The sequence below is a fragment of the Ipomoea triloba genome, chromosome 9 (genome assembly GCF_003576645.1).
Source record: "Ipomoea triloba cultivar NCNSP0323 chromosome 9, ASM357664v1".
In the NCBI taxonomy this organism is placed as follows: domain Eukaryota; kingdom Viridiplantae; phylum Streptophyta; class Magnoliopsida; order Solanales; family Convolvulaceae; genus Ipomoea; species Ipomoea triloba.
Genome location: NC_044924.1, coordinates 5,045,830 through 5,061,110, shown reverse-complemented (window position 1 = coordinate 5,061,110; position 15,281 = coordinate 5,045,830). Strand labels below are relative to the sequence as shown.

The following is a 15,281-nucleotide window of genomic DNA, read 5'->3' as shown; positions in this document are numbered from 1 at the left end:
AAAAAAAAAAAAAAAAAAAAAAAAAAAAAAAAAAAAAAAAAAAAAAAGAAAAAAGAAAGAGCAGACAAGAACAAAGTGAAAGCTTCTAATCAGCCAGTTGGAGTCAGAAAAGGGCATATGTGGTTTGAAGAGCCTCTTCTGAACTAAGGCATATATTCATAGTGGCAAGAGGTGTGACCTGCAGATAGATTATCAAATGCATATTATAAAGCAAAAAAAAAAAAAAAAAAAAAGCAAAAGACTGCAAAGAGAGAATCTAGCCATTAAGCAGCACATTTTAATATAGAGACAGATTTATATAAGATGCCTTGCTTAAAGATAACACTGAGAAAAAGGGTGTCACATGTTTTATTCTCATTCTATTTTTTAAGATAAGGGTTTTTTCCACTTTTGGTCCCACAACTATGGGACCACTTTCACATTCAGTCTCCACGAGTGGTCCCATGACTTTTAAATCTTTGTCACATTTGGTCCCTCTGACCAAGTTCCAGGTCAGTAGTGACCAAATTTCAGGCATGTGACAATGTCTTATCTCAAATGACAAATTGTCGTGTGAAAAAATTAATAGTCGGGACCAAATGTGGAAATAGTCACATAGTTATGCAACCAGAAGTGGAAATAACTCTTTAAGATAAGGTTTTTTTAGCTCCTAAACCTTCAGAGTGAAGTGAAGTGAAGTGAGAAGGGAAAACAATAGAACCCCTTTCTTGATTCCTTGATGCTGCATGTTCAATTACTCATTGTGTGTCATATGTTCATTTTACTTGCTAAAACTAACTATTTTTTGTTTCAAGTTAATTATCTATCCAACATGGACTGACCTTCATGAGCAGAAGTAACAAGAGACAAATAGTGGTAGATGATGAGTATAAATGCTTACTTGGATCAAGGCCAGTAACCATGGCAGCACCCTTGAAGTAGCAGCTTCCCCCTTTGTGCTTGTACTTCTGATAGTAATTGTTGAAGGCATAAGAAGCATGATCCCTGACAGTGTCTGGGGAGAAGCAAGCCTGGCCCTTCTGAATCTTGCTGCAATCTGCTCCCCCTTTGCCGCAAGCCCAGTCCAGCGCGATTTGCAGCTCGCTGTCTGGTGTCTGCTCATCAGCAATGCACCACTGCTCAAACTGCCCATCTGAGGAAATATTTGACACACAAACAGATTCATGAGGCTGGCATTCTGGCATTGAGTAGATTGGTTAAAACAACATTCTTTAATGATCTTAGTTACCTGATTTGATGGGAATGAGGGTGACAAGAAGCAGAGGAAGCAGAAACCTTAGCATAGTACTCATTGCCATACTTCTTTGTTCAGGCTAAGGTTTTGGGGGGATGATAAGGCTATCTCCTTGGTCTGTTAGTTGGTTCTTAAAAAGCTTCACACTTGTCTGAAAGTTTTTTTTTTTTTTTTTTGGGTGTGTGGGATTCACATGCATGGCATTGGGCATTGGCATATAGTCCAAAGAGATGGCAGTAATGAAGCTGCTTTAATTGGATCCAAATTATGGCCAGCTAGGGTTTTGCCACTTTGTGATGAACCCATTGTGTTTTACAAATTTTAATAAGATATAAGGAATCTGCCGTAATCTTAGGGCATATGTCAATTTGGCATCTTGACTTTCACTATCTATTTTCCATCATCAGAAGATATGTTTTCGAATCAAAATATTTTATTCAATGATGCGACATGTGATAAGTGCTATAATTAATTAAAAATAAAATTAGAAAAAAAAAGAGATTAATTTACTCCTTTAATTATGCTCATATAATAAACTCAGTCTTTAAAAGTGATGACTTTAGCCAAACACCAACATAATCTATTGTATTTGACAAAAAATTCTATATAACAAAAATTGTCACGGGCAACTAAGTAATTTTACAAAAAATTCTCCATTTCCTAAGAACAAATTGCCACATAGTATGATAGATTTTGCCTGTGATGTAATGTAGATCACATTGATTAAATCTTACACTTTTTTTTTTGAATACTACTGACTCTATTACATTGCAGTATAACTTTCAAGTATAAGAGTTATGCTCCATCCAATCGACCACCTCATTCGAGACCGATAGTTTCAATTTGCTTTTTAAAAATCTAGTATTCTGTCATTCATAGCTATTAATAAAATGCATAAACATTATGAAAAGTGTACTGTTCTTTTGGTACATTCAAACAAAATGTTTGAAATAAGGCATGGTTTAATATTAAGTAAAACTCAACTTTGTTTTTTTTTTTTTTTTTTTTTTTTTNTGTTTTTTTTTTTTTTTTTTTTTTTTTTGTCACAGATCAAATAGCAATATCAATCCAATTAAGGCTAGCAAGATGAACAATTGTGAGAAAGATATTAGGCAGCCCAGGAAAGTTTAGATGCCTAAACACACCACTCTCAGGATTATATGCAACCAGGCCAACACCTTTGCACTGTATCAGCAACTCACCATTTTTCACAAGGCACAGAACTCTCACTGCAGGGATGCACCATAAAACATCTTTCCACAGCTTATATGGTAGCTTTGGATAGTCAAAACTGGGGATTAATGAAGACTCAATTGTGAACTGTTTCACCCAGGACTCTTTCCTCTCATATTCTTTCATCACCCAAATCTTCAAACACCTATTATCGAATGTCACGCCAGAAAGACAACCTTGTAGAACCATAAGGCTGCTGATCTCGCCAAAATAAGGTTTCGGGATGTCCTGAAACCGCTCCTCAGCTAGATCAAAGGATGCAATGCTCCCATCGAGATAATACCCGGAATTTCTTCTTAACCAGTGCAGCCTTCCGTTCACCAGCACCCCGGTTGACCCGAATTCCAGCCAGTAAGGGGCTTCTCCAATGCTTCTCCAATTGCTGCTGTCAAGGCTGAGCACTTGAACATCTGATCGGTTGAAACAGCGAGTCCTGACCCTACCAGAAGGCCTGCAGTAGCTCGGGTCAGTGGCATAGTAGACAATCTTGATCACCTTGTACTGCTTAGAAATCGGGTGAAACCCGAATCCAGAAACCACCTTTTGTTCCTGGTGCTGAAATGTAATGGATTTTGGCAGTTCTTTGTGGTTCCCAGTAAAAGGATTATATATGAACAGAGAAGAGTGGAACAAAGAATCAGCTAGACATAACAGGCCAGCACATGATCCTACCACATTAAAGTCTGCTGCAAAAGGGGGATCGATTCTTCTGACTACTTGCTCATCATCATCACGACCAGACAACAAAACAAAGTAAAGCCAGTTTCTGATGGGATATTTACAGTGAAATATGAGGCATGGATTGTCGTTTGATGTTCGAGACAGGTGCAAATGAACAAGCTGATGATCACGAGACAAGTTGTGCCAGGATTTGCATACTGACCTGAATTGCACGAGAGATGTAATGGGAAGCCTGGAAAGTATGTCGAGGGAAACTTCTCGGGGTAGAGAAGCCATATCATCTCTCGGGTGATTTTCACCGGACCTGCACTTCTGCTTCTTGGATTTACTTTCTTTACTGTACTCCATAGATGAAAAATAAGCAGACATTAACAAGGAACAAGGGATGATTAATGAAGGTGCAGGAAACTACAATGAAAATGTTGTCTGCGTCTTTTCAAACCTGCCAAAAATAATCAATTCATTACATTACAGGACAAAATAAAAGACAACAATTCACATTGATTAATCTGGCTCAAGGACTAAGCTGGATTGCCTATTTTTATAGGGGAAATGGGCCCTTCTAGTTTCCATCTTTTAGGTTTTGGACCTGGAGTACCGCTCAAACCCAAAATCAAACTTTGCCGTTGAAAGCAAGTCTTAAGTGAGACTTCTTAGGGTTACAATTCGTTCATTCCTCAAACCAGTTCACTAAATAAATAAATGTGCATTGATAGAACTTAAAACTTAGCAGAAAGAATTAGAAGAAATAATAGTAACTAGTATTCAGGATATGAAAAGTACTGAGAGTCTAAATTTAAAAGTTCTCAGATTTTTGGAAGTAGTTACCGCACAGGACAGACAGGATAGGCGTACTTTGTCCATGTCCATGACCGAGCAATAGAGTCATATCTGAACAGCCAAATGTCAATCCAAATGACCAAATCAACCAGACTCAAAGAACCGCGCCACTGCGGAATAAAGTTGCCATTCATCAAACGGCTTTGAAATGTAATCATCCATCCCGCATTGCAAGCACTTCTCGTTTGTTGCTTGAATAACATCTGCTGTCGTTGCTAATATTGGTGTGTGCCAATGAGACACTTTTCCATGCATTTCAATCAACACCTCTCCTGAATTGATATTCTCATTATATTTGCTTTCTAGACAGCGGATCTGTCGAGTAGCCTCAAACCTACAAAAGGAATAACATCAGGAACAAAAATCTAAGTTCAAGAAAGAAACTATAACAAAACTCCATCTAGGAGTAATGGATTTTCAGGGTGTTGTCATTCATTAATGGGAGTAAATCTCAGATCGGGGCATATTCCCCGAACCCGAGTTTACCCACTATGCCTGCATTCGCAGGGCCACCCATTTTTGAGAATAATAGTTCAAGAGAGTGTTTATATATAGTAGAATACCCATCCATTTCTGGCATTTGGAGGTCCATGAAGCAAGCATCAAACTTGTGAGGTGGCTTAAGTAGTGCCAATGCAGCCTTCCCGCTATCTACACAGCTCACAATTGCACCATACTTCCTTATGGCCCCTTCTGCTACTCTTCTATTGACAACATTATCGTCCACCACCAGAATCCTTTTGTCTTTCAGCAGACTTCCAAGAGATGATGGTTTCCTACGCGTTATATGCCGCTTATTCATAAAGCCCATGGTCTCCTGAATGCATGAAACTAATGCACTCAAACGAAGAGGCTTTATTAATATGCTATCTACAAGCCCAGCCAATCTAAGCTCATTGCGATTGGTGGCACTCATGTTCGTTGCCAACAGAACGAATTTTGGAATGACTCCAGAAACAACGTTGGAGCTATTGGCTCTCAGCTCTTTCAGAATCTTAGAGAGTGTAATAGAAGTCTCATCATCCCAATTATCTTTATCAATGAAAATCAGAGCTAAATGCTCCAATGGACTGCAGAAATAGAAAAAGGAAGTCATTAGTAATATCAAGAACAGCACTGTGTTAAAACCTATCCAGTGATGCTGATTCTTTTAATTCCTAACTTCTAAGAATTAATACTCAGTTTCGAAAGCTTCTCAGATATTGTGCAAAAATTAAGTTTAATAAAAAAAAAAAAAATATGTTACCTTGCTTCTAAACAAGTAGACAGATGTGAGCATGAAGAATCCATTTTGGAAATTATCTTCACGTTTAATCCCAATCTTTGAAGATGGTATCTAGTGACCTCTGCTCTAATGCTTTTATCATCTATGACCAATGCTCTTAACCCCCGAAGTTCTGAAACAGATGGATCATTCCGTTGCCTCTTGCTTTCTAGCAAACCTTCTTCTGCTCTGGCAAAGGCTGCTGTGAAAGAAAAGGTACTGCCAGTGCCAGGTTCACTGAAGAATCCAATTTCCCCACCCATAAGCTCCACCAAACGTTTACTAATGCTTAGTCCTATTCCTGTCCCACCATACGTACGAGATGTTGAACTATCCGCTTGCATAAATGGCATGAAGATACGGCCCTGTGCTTCGAGAGGAATTCCAACACCAGCGTCTTCAACAGTCACTAACAACTTGATATTTTCGGTTTTTTCCTCACTGAGCTTCTTAAAGTTCTGCCAACTTCGCCATCTGTCAACTATGGGGAACCCACTCAATGTATTGAAAGACGTGTTTGGCCGGTCTTGAACAAGGGTTAAGCTTTGTCTCAGGACTTCATCCTTCACATCATTTGGGCTCTTCACTTCATCTGCTAAATGCACTGAAACAAACACATGCCCCTTTTCCTTTGTGAACTGCAATACGTACGAGAGTAAATAAGCACTAGTGCCCGCAAATATAAAATAGAGTAGCCCTTTAAAGGTATACTTTTGCCAATAGATCTACATAGTACCATAAGTTTCATCTTTTATTCCCATTAATTTGCATTCCTACTTTTGAAGTACACAGAGTTTGCATAATAAGGTACATGTAGTTTGATGAAAGTGACCAACCTTGATTGAGTTTCCAACAAGATTGGTAATTATTTGCCTGAACCTTCCTGGATCTCCAATAACTACTTCTGGGACCTGATCAGAGACATAAACGGCCAACTTCTCTCCACCAAAAAAATTATAAAAACCATAGTAAGAATGGGCATTTCGACTACCTGGAATAATGAGTGAATGAGAGAGAGAGAGAGCATGTATCAGAAGCAAGTTCGTTTAGTACCTCAATCCGTTTTTCATGAGATCTTCCGGAGCAGAGTGATAAAACTTTATCAAGTACAGCTCGTAGGTCAAAAGCTACAGCCTCCAATTCTAGCCTGCCTGATTCAATCTTAGCCTGATCCAACACCTCGTTGATTAGTGATATCAGATCTTTCCCACTAGCATGGGCAGTCTGTGCGTATTCCAGTTGTGTAGCATCAAGATTTGTATCCATGAGCATCTGAAGCATGCCTGATAGAATCGGAGCATGTTATATCAGTTTACTATCAATGGTTTGAAACTGGTTAAAATTCCTATCCCTCATGTAATCATGCAGTAAGAGCTGCAACATAAAATTTTATAATACCTAAAACACCATTCGTTGGGGTCCTGATTTCATGAGAAACTGTTGCAAGAAACTGCAGATAACCATTTAGGAGGTTAAAAAGGATGATACAAATATGAAAAATCTAACATTAGGAATAAACAGTATATGGGTAAAGGAGAAGGTAAAAGAAGTCATGGAAGTTGAAAGCCTTTTCAATTAAATTAGAAGAGATGAGAGTGGATGCAGAATATCACACTATCAATCCGTACCTGAGATTTTGCAATATCTGCAGCCTCAGCACGATGTTTGAGATCCATCATCTTCTGATAATCACGCTCAAATTTCGCAATCCGATTTATGGCTGCATGGAAAATATGACCAAGAAGCAAAGTGATTACAAGGACTCCAATGGATGCTGCTATTGCTGTCCAGGGTGGAGGACGTTTCTGCTTAAACCTGTGAGCAAGGCAGGAATTAAATTTAACGGATTCATGGATACAGCTGTTTTATACATCCTAACGCTAGACCAATCTTACCTGCAATGCATCTCGTGCCTCCTAGCTGGATCTCCAAAATCAAGATTGATAACATGAACTAATTCTCTATCAGTCTCATCCAAATCAGCTTCTTCCATTCCATACATTCTAATCGGAGCAGATGCATTTGTTGTATCGTAAACATTTACAACAATAGTGTGCTTGCTTGCTAGCTGGTGAAGAAGCTTTTCAACTAATGAGGGGAAATCATAAGCAGCACCAAAATACCTTTTTATCAAAGATGACAACACCAAAAAAAAAAAAAAAAAAAAGAGGAGAAATTTAGTCAAAGAAGGTGAAAACATTATGCAAGCTAAATTACTTCATCCAAGCACTATACAAGAAATCCAAGCAGATGATCTACCCAAGAGTAGCATTAATACGTTGCTCTGGTGTTGCATCAGGAGGAAGATCAGTGTTAAACACTGCAAAAGTAAGTATAACCCCGACATTATTGGACTTCAATAACTTAAAAGGTGATGTCAAGACTCCTTTTCCAGAAGCTCTTGCCCTCAATATGTTTTCACGGTCTTCCTGTAAAGCAGAAACAGCAGTAACTGTAAGCTAACACTCTATTCTGCCTCATATTTATTATTAAATTGCATAACACTACTTCCTAGTTGCATATTTGTTGTACACATCAGGAACAAAAACTCTAAAAAAAAATGCTGGTCAGTGATCACTTGTGCCATTCTGCAATCTGCACCACCACATGATCAAGGTGTATTCAAGTTTATTTTTATTTTTGTTGAGTTCCAACGTAAATAAGGGGTTTCATTTCCCCACATGGTAACTAGAACTCACAACCTACTGGTTGTAAGTTAGGAATGCTCAATGACCAAACTAACCCCTCCTGTCCAAGATTCAGTTCTTTTGAATGCTATATATTTTGAAGTATGGCTCCTCCACTACAGTGGAAATAGCTTCATACTTAAGCAATTTCCATCATAATACTTGAGCTTTTTTGGAGCTCTATAAACACTTACCTCTTAAATGGATCTAATATCCAATAAACACTAATCGGTCAAAAAGCTACCTCAAACCTACAGCGAGTATTATTTTTTTATCATCATTTTGCAAGGATGGGAGAAGATAAAGCACACCTTTCCAGACATCATATCAATTGACACGATATGGGAGATTGTTTGCTGAGAAAATATAACAGGTGCATATTCATCTTGAATTGGAGCAGGATCCAAGTTCCCAGATATATACTCTTGGGCCAAACTTTGATCCTCGGATTCCATTTTCTTTATGGTCCATCCTTGCCGCTTCTCAAAATTTTCCCTTTCTGAGTGGCAAAGTTTTATAGCATAGGCAACCCCACTGGTAAGTGGCCTTTCAAAAGCTGTTCTGTCAGCATATTCTTCAAAAGTTTTCTGCAACTTGTAATGAAATACTATCAGAGTTGCCACAGAAACTCTCTCTCTCTCTCGTTTTAAGGTTTTGGGGGGAAGCGAGGGGGCGGAGGGGATTAGATGGGGTGGGAGGGTCAGATTGCATTTGAACTTTTGACAGAAACAGACTATACCAGTTGATTGAAAATTTGAAATAAACACAGAAATGAAAAAACCCAACATAACCTGATCTATAGCTGAAGGTTGCTTTCCATGGTGAAATGTTGAGACTAGAAAAGCCCATGCATGGACGTGGTTCATGCTGACATTAAATTGATCCTGTAGCATTCGGGCTCTTTCATCACACATGCTTGCTATTGTTTCTTTTCTCCTCACTGTGAATTCTTCATTCAGGTGTGAGAATAACCAGATGGATCCCATTACTCCAACTGAGACAGAAATAACAAGAAGTTTTTCCCACCACTTCCGAGCAATTCTTGAGGATGCCTGAGCTTGTTGCTGCTGCAAGTGTTGAAGTAGCTGAGGTTGTTGAGGCAATTCTTGCTGCTGAACTTGTTTCTGCCAGTCATTTCCCCCAGATTCTCCACATAACCAGCATAGTTTCCAGCTGATAGCAATGCCAAGAAGGATCCACCAGCATACTTTTGTGAAATAGAAGGCTGCATCCTTGCACTGATCTCCAAGTGCCCTCCCTTGAAGCGGTTCCTGATGACACAGAAATAACCAACCAAAATGACACAGATGATTCTTTCATGGAGGATGATGCCAGAACGGGCCTTATCCATCCAAAAGAACTCTACCTTTTCACAGAACTGATGATCTGATGAAGTTGCCAACGATGCACAATGTGAAATTGGTAAAGGTATCTGTTGCACTACAATGTCAAGGTTCGTAAGAGTGTTTTCATCTGGAACAGGACACTGGCCATTTGCTTCTAATTTCTCGATTGCCAGTTCATATTGCTTCTGGTACACAACATTCTCTGCACTTAGCACCTTAACAACACAAATGACAGCGTTATTTCATGTCTGGAACTTCTGCTACACTTTAATAATGAAATATGTGCAGTTGAATTAACAAGAATAACTGAATAAGTACATTATGCTGAGATTTGACATTCCAAAAACTGATAAAAGCATAATCACAAAATCGATAGAAGCTTTATAACTCCAATACTTAATCTTGGAATTTAGCAATTATTTTATTGGTGGCCCTGCATCTCCATGTCACAATGTATCACTGACTATCTAATTTCAAATTTCGTAAGAAATCCTCAGCGTATTACTCTATGATTCTTTTGCTGTCCCTGACAACAAAATCTAAAACATGTATTTGTTCATTTGCCTTAGCATCTCCATATATTGAGAATCCTACAACTGTTTCACTAGCTTAGAAAACAAAATCATTTAAAGAATAACAAAAACTATGGTAAAACAGCAACCTACTAAAATGGTTTTGCATATTACAGCATCTCATACAATCTAACTCTATTGATTTTAATTAAGGCAGTTTTCTATTTTTAAGTATGAAACATAAAACTCTGAAGTAAACTGAAAAGTTTATTAAAAAAAAAAAAAAACTCTGTGCTTATCACAGATCCACATTGAATTTCACACTTCATTACTTCAGTTTTTCAAACTGTTAAGATAAACAGCACTCTGCAAGACCTTATCATGTGAAAAGCTGTGCATCTTTTTATGTTTATTTATTTGAACTGAATGCCTAAAATTAAAAGTCATGGATCTATTAGTCCATAATTTCATTACATGAAGAGTAAATCCGGGAAGATAATACGAAGGAACTTATTCCTACTCTGAATATCTACTAAAGTTTATGAAAGAGGTTTCAGAAAAGTATTATCTTACCATGTTTCCCTCAAAATTTTAAACAAAAGGTTCCTTGTCAAATAAATTAAAAGGGAAAAGCATATTGAAATGTGGAAATATATTGGGCCTAGAATATGAAATGAAACAGCTCACCTGAATGCCTTCCTTGCTCACATTGAAATGTTCAAGCAAAAGGTTAGTACTATCTTCATCCAAGTCTGGAGCATCTACCTTCCTCCTCATAAGCCCATTATTCAAACTAATCAGCAACCCAATTAATCCAATGGCAACAAATATGAGCCACAAAATCAAATATTTTCTCCTCCATCTCCACCCACCACTTAGTAACTTCCTCAGCCTGAAATTGGAAGAGAGGCTTCCCTTCATGCCAAGGGTTTTGCAGTTCCAAGACATCTTCTTCAAAGCCCACCTACATATTTTCAGAAAAGGCCTTAAAAAACTGAAACCTAACTCGTTCAAAGCAGAGAAGTTCATCAATAAATCAATAAGGTATTCGACTATTCTCCAAAAGTTTGTCTCAAATTCACTCAATTCTTCAGTAGACCAATTTCAAAACTTCAATAAAAAAAAAAAAGGTGAAATCTTGATTCCAGTTTTGTAGGCTCTCATGTAAATAAACCCACAAGGGATGGCTGGACCACAAAGGCGAATAAACAAATGCCAAGTACACAATCACATTGATTCTTGAGCAAACAAAGCACCAATTAGTGACTTCAACAAGAGCATGGGCCACAGCAAGCACAAAAAATTGCTGCTCCTGGTGTTGTCTATTCTCACCAACTGATCCCATCAAAGCTTTACCCATGTAAAGGAAGTCAGGACAGTTGTGATAAACACAAGTTGATTAAACACCAGATGTGATTGGTTGGAATCATAGAACAGAACATAACAGGAAAAGAAGCCCATTTATTTCCAACACTAGGAGCAACTCTGTAGATAGCAGCAAAGCAAAAGAAAGGAGGAGCATAAAGATCAAAGCTTTTCTCAAGAATATCTAATCTCCATTAACCAACCCAAGTGGTTTCACCACAAACTAATCAGAATCGTTGAACAGAATGTGGGGATAAAAGAGGTATCTGTCTTTTCCCCATTAACCACTAGTCCACTACCCCACCCCCACCCCCTCACCCTACCCCCACCCCCAGGATGATGAGGAGTTTATGCTGCCATTATCTCATAATCTAGTGGAAAAGCTTGAAAAAAAGCCAACAGGCAACAGAACACATTGAAATTGAAGCATTAGTACTAAGTACAGTACTACTAGCTCAGTGGAATTGAAATATTTGATGTACCATATAACCTTCAAACATTAAAAAACAAAAATGAACAAAAAACTCTTTGATTAAATCCATAAATGCAAAATATAGATTACATAACATCTTTTATTTCACTATAATTACAGTGTTTTAAGTATTTATATTGAGTATGGAGTTTATTATGAAATAATTGACTCAAATTGTACAATTACTTTTCACTTCATCAAAGAAAAAGAAAAAGCCAATCTGTATGGGGAAATTCCATGAAGATAAAGTCATAAAGATTCATATTCTGCAATAGTTTTGCTTTTCCTCCCACTCACCAGGGTTTGGGGTTTTTTTCAGCAAATCAGTACGCCGCATGTCCATTTCCTCTGAAAATTAGTACTTTATTTTTCCCGCACTAATATGAAGTGTTGGAGTCGCCCTAATAAAACAACCAACGGAAATGTCTCCGTCACCGTCGCCGACGTCGTTTCAGTAGACGGCGTCCTCAACTACGTGTATGCATGCATTGCTTTCTTGTGTGTCTGTATATCACATTCAAGTATTTAAGATTTCTGAAATGGTAATTGAAAATATTAGTAAAGTAATGGCAAAGTTTGTTAGAAAATAGAGGCAACGTCCAGACGCTCTTCAGGGAAAAGGAGAATAAGAAAATGAAGTTTGTGCTGAGTCTTGTTTGACATATAAAAGTCATACAATTTGTTATTCATTTGTGATAGAAGATTAGAAGGTATCTTCTGGCTGCCATATTGTCATTCGTAAACTGCGTCAGAGTTATACCAGAAGTATAATCCAAAGGATGGTTATCTTGGATAAATCGGGTATGACAGAAAGAGCCATCGTACCGAAAGGTTGCCTATTGCTCGAATAACGTTTCGGTACGATGGCTCCTTCTGTCACACCCAACCAAGAGAAGAGAAATCAGTCATGAACCGGATTATACTCCTGATCACGAATCGGGTGTAACTTAACAAAGGAGGAAGAGAACTTTTGTTTTGGTGTGTTTTCTTAACAAAGCTAATTAGGCTATTTATAGTGGCATAATCACCTCCTTTAGCAACAAAACACTCTACTCCTCACATTTTTAATGCACAAAGACCACAAGAAATATAAAGATGATTATGAGTCACATATTTTATAGCAGAAAAAACACATGACCATTAATCACTCATTGAAGACCTTAGAATTTTCCAACAAAGTTGACTGTTGGGTGAAGGGGACGCGGCACATCGGAGATGGATCATGGATGGCCGTGTTGTTGAACGGGTTAACTAAGAAACCTGCCTCCATCCAATGAAGAAAACCCCTTTTTTGTCAACAATTCGTCATTGCAATTGAAGAACTTCTTCTTCAATAATGGAGAATTTTTTATTTTTATTTTGAAATTAGACAATTTAATTGTGTGATAGTATTATTTATTTCATTGAGATTCAATCATATAATCACTCATTTAAAATAATAACAAAATTATCTCACTTTTTAAATAAATAACTTATTTATTAGTAAATGCATCAACTCTAGCTATCCTGCCTAGCCATGCCTCCAAGTCAAATTTCACCGCAACCCCTCTGAATCTCTGATGCTAGCCGGCCTGTTTAGCTAATTCACATCATAACTATATTTCACGTTGTTAATTATTATATATTGGACCATTTCACATCATAAACCATTAGTTAGGGAAAAGCAAATTATTGCATGGACATGGACCAAAAATAAAAAGTACATTATTTTTGTACTGTAGGTACATTATTTGATAGTATATATCAAATAATGTACTCTAAAATAATGTACCTACAGTACAAAAATAATGTACTTTTTATTTTTGGTCCATGCAATAATGATTGTTAAGGAAAATGGTATACGTAATATATGGAATATAAACTCTCAGTGTTTAAATTTGATTAGTATAAAGAAAAATGAGTGAATATATAAAAATAATGTATCATCCATTTTATTAAGTAATTAAAGCATGACATATTATTGAGAGAAAAATGAGAGTACACGTGGAATTACTCATTAATTAGACCTAAATTGTGGACTCAATTTATTAATTAATTATTATTTTATATGACAAATTTCTTTAATTATGTTAAAAGTGACCGTTTTAATCAATTATTTATAGATTTTGTTAATATTAACAATGTATTTTTAATTTTAAAATTATTAAAGGACTTTTTAGTAAAATTATACACTGCACTTATAGCAAAATAACATCATCCAAAAAAAAAAAAGACACAAAAACATCCTTGGATTGCACAAAATACAACCTAGCTAATTTGTAAATGGTTTAATAGCCACCAAAACATCAAGAGGGTAAACCTAAGTTACATAGTTTAGCATGCAAAAAAAAAAAAAAAAAAAAAAAAACAAGGTTTATTTAAATACACAACACATGTTTTCAATTATTTTACTTCTTAAATTTATCATGATGTTGCTAATTTTTTGCTAGTGTCATTTTTTCTTCTTCTTTTTTTTTTTTGTGGCTAACTAATAACATATGTTGGAGACTACATTAACGGAGATGACGACCAGTTGGTCGCCATCTCCACTGCCGGAAGGCGACCAGCCTTCTCCGGCAGAAAGCGACATCGCCGGTGATGATATTTTGACTTCACTCGCCAAAATTTAGTTTGATGTTCGCCGGAGGTTCATCGGAGTTGGTCGGAACTTTAGTTAGCATGCAATTATAGGCTACATAGTTATAGGGTTTGATTGCTCCGAAATAACAAGTTTGGGGGTCTAATTGGAATTTTTAAAGTTTAAGAGCCTAATTGCACAAATCAGTATAGTTTTAGGATCTATTTGACCCTTATCTCTAGATTAAACAATAAGCTTTAATGTGACAAAGATTAAATTATTCATATTTGAATACATTCGCACATCCACAATTTCCAAGTAAAATAATAAGTTTTCTTTCAATTCGCACATGTATCACACATTTGTATTAATATATACATTACTACAAAACTTAGAGGATAAAATCACTTATGCACCAAACCACATTCATACATATATCTATCAAAAATTTTAGTAATAAGAAATTTACTAAAACACTTACAGGGTGTTTGGTTCAATGTAGTTTAGGTGGTGTTGAATTTGAATTCAACGAATTTACAAACTATTGCGTTTGGTTGGAGGGAATTGCAATTCGGCCGAATTGCAATTCCCTCCCTTTGCTGATTTACAATTCAGGCCCTCACCCTCAGAATTACAATTCAGCGGTTGTTGGGAGAAAATATGGTGCTGTGAAGACAATATTACCCCTCTCATCTCTGGTTCTGTTTGGCGCAAAATAGAAGCAAAGCAGAAGGCAGTTTAGCAAATGGTTCTGTTATCTTATTATCTCATCTCCATCTGGTTCTGTTCTCTTATTTCATTCTCATCTCTATCCCATTTTAAAATTCTTTATTATTATTATTATTATTATTATTATTATTATTATTATTATTTGTATTATTATTGTTATTATTATTATTTGTATTATTATTATTATTGTTATTATTCTGTATTATTATTATTATTATTATTATTATTATTATTATTATTATTATTATTATTATTACATAAGGGCATTTTAGTCATTCTATCACTTATTACATTTCAATTCCCTGTACTTCTATTACTGCATACAAAACACTGTAATTTCAATTCTTACCTTATTCATTGA

At 36.5% G+C, this 15,281-nt stretch overlaps 2 protein-coding genes and 1 long non-coding RNA gene across 8 annotated transcripts; 1 reads left to right on the top strand and 2 right to left on the bottom strand.

Moving 5' to 3' along the window:
* Positions 1-31: 31 nt before the first annotated feature.
* On the top strand, positions 32-1,601 carry LOC116030583. Its single transcript, XR_004100425.1, has 2 exons — positions 32-171; positions 795-1,601. It is a non-coding gene; the product is annotated as an uncharacterized LOC116030583 (long non-coding RNA).
* A 505-nt stretch (positions 1,602-2,106) lies between these two features.
* On the bottom strand, positions 2,107-3,547 carry LOC116029105 (F-box protein At3g07870-like). The gene has a single exon (XM_031271001.1). It carries the CDS (start codon positions 3,515-3,517, stop codon positions 2,285-2,287), a length of 1,233 nt encoding a protein of 410 aa, XP_031126861.1. The 5' UTR covers positions 3,518-3,547; the 3' UTR covers positions 2,107-2,284.
* On the bottom strand, positions 3,380-12,858 carry LOC116029103 (histidine kinase 2-like). 6 transcript variants are annotated; one of them, XM_031271000.1, is made up of 16 exons: positions 12,794-12,858; positions 11,932-11,982; positions 10,485-10,761; positions 9,306-9,500; positions 8,731-9,210; positions 8,251-8,526; positions 7,512-7,681; positions 7,148-7,375; positions 6,881-7,067; positions 6,651-6,702; positions 6,306-6,535; positions 6,089-6,187; positions 5,235-5,890; positions 4,552-5,058; positions 3,977-4,322; positions 3,450-3,590 (listed from the first exon to the last, which is right to left on the bottom strand). In XM_031271000.1, exons 3-15 carry the CDS (start codon positions 10,743-10,745, stop codon positions 4,073-4,075), a joined length of 3,591 nt encoding a protein of 1,196 aa, XP_031126860.1. In that variant the 5' UTR covers positions 10,746-10,761; positions 11,932-11,982; positions 12,794-12,858; the 3' UTR covers positions 3,450-3,590; positions 3,977-4,072. The 6 variants fall into 6 exon arrangements, with proteins under 6 accessions (XP_031126857.1, XP_031126860.1, XP_031126859.1 ...); XM_031270999.1 differs by lacking the exon at positions 12,794-12,858 and adding an exon at positions 12,311-12,625 and having other exon boundaries at positions 11,932-12,138; XM_031270997.1 differs by lacking the exons at positions 11,932-11,982; positions 12,794-12,858 and adding an exon at positions 10,976-11,360 and having other exon boundaries at positions 3,380-3,485.
* Between the last annotated feature and the right edge of the window lie 2,423 nt (positions 12,859-15,281).

What these genes read in the sequence shown, in the direction of transcription:
- LOC116029105 (XM_031271001.1), bottom strand. Translation starts at nt 3,517, where the DNA reads ATGTCTGCTTATTTTTCATCTATGGAGTACAGTAAAGAAAGTAAATCC.
- LOC116029103 (XM_031270997.1), bottom strand. Translation starts at nt 11,157, where the DNA reads ATGGGTAAAGCTTTGATGGGATCAGTTGGTGAGAATAGACAACACCAG. An exon ending in AACCTTCAGCTATAGATCAG is followed by an intron (nt 8,527 to 8,730) that starts GTTATGTTGGGT and finishes TACAAGTTGCAG; the next exon opens with AAAACTTTTGAAGAATATGC. An exon ending in TCTACTTGTTTAGAAGCAAG is followed by an intron (nt 5,059 to 5,234) that starts GTAACATATTTT and finishes CTATTTCTGCAG; the next exon opens with TCCATTGGAGCATTTAGCTC.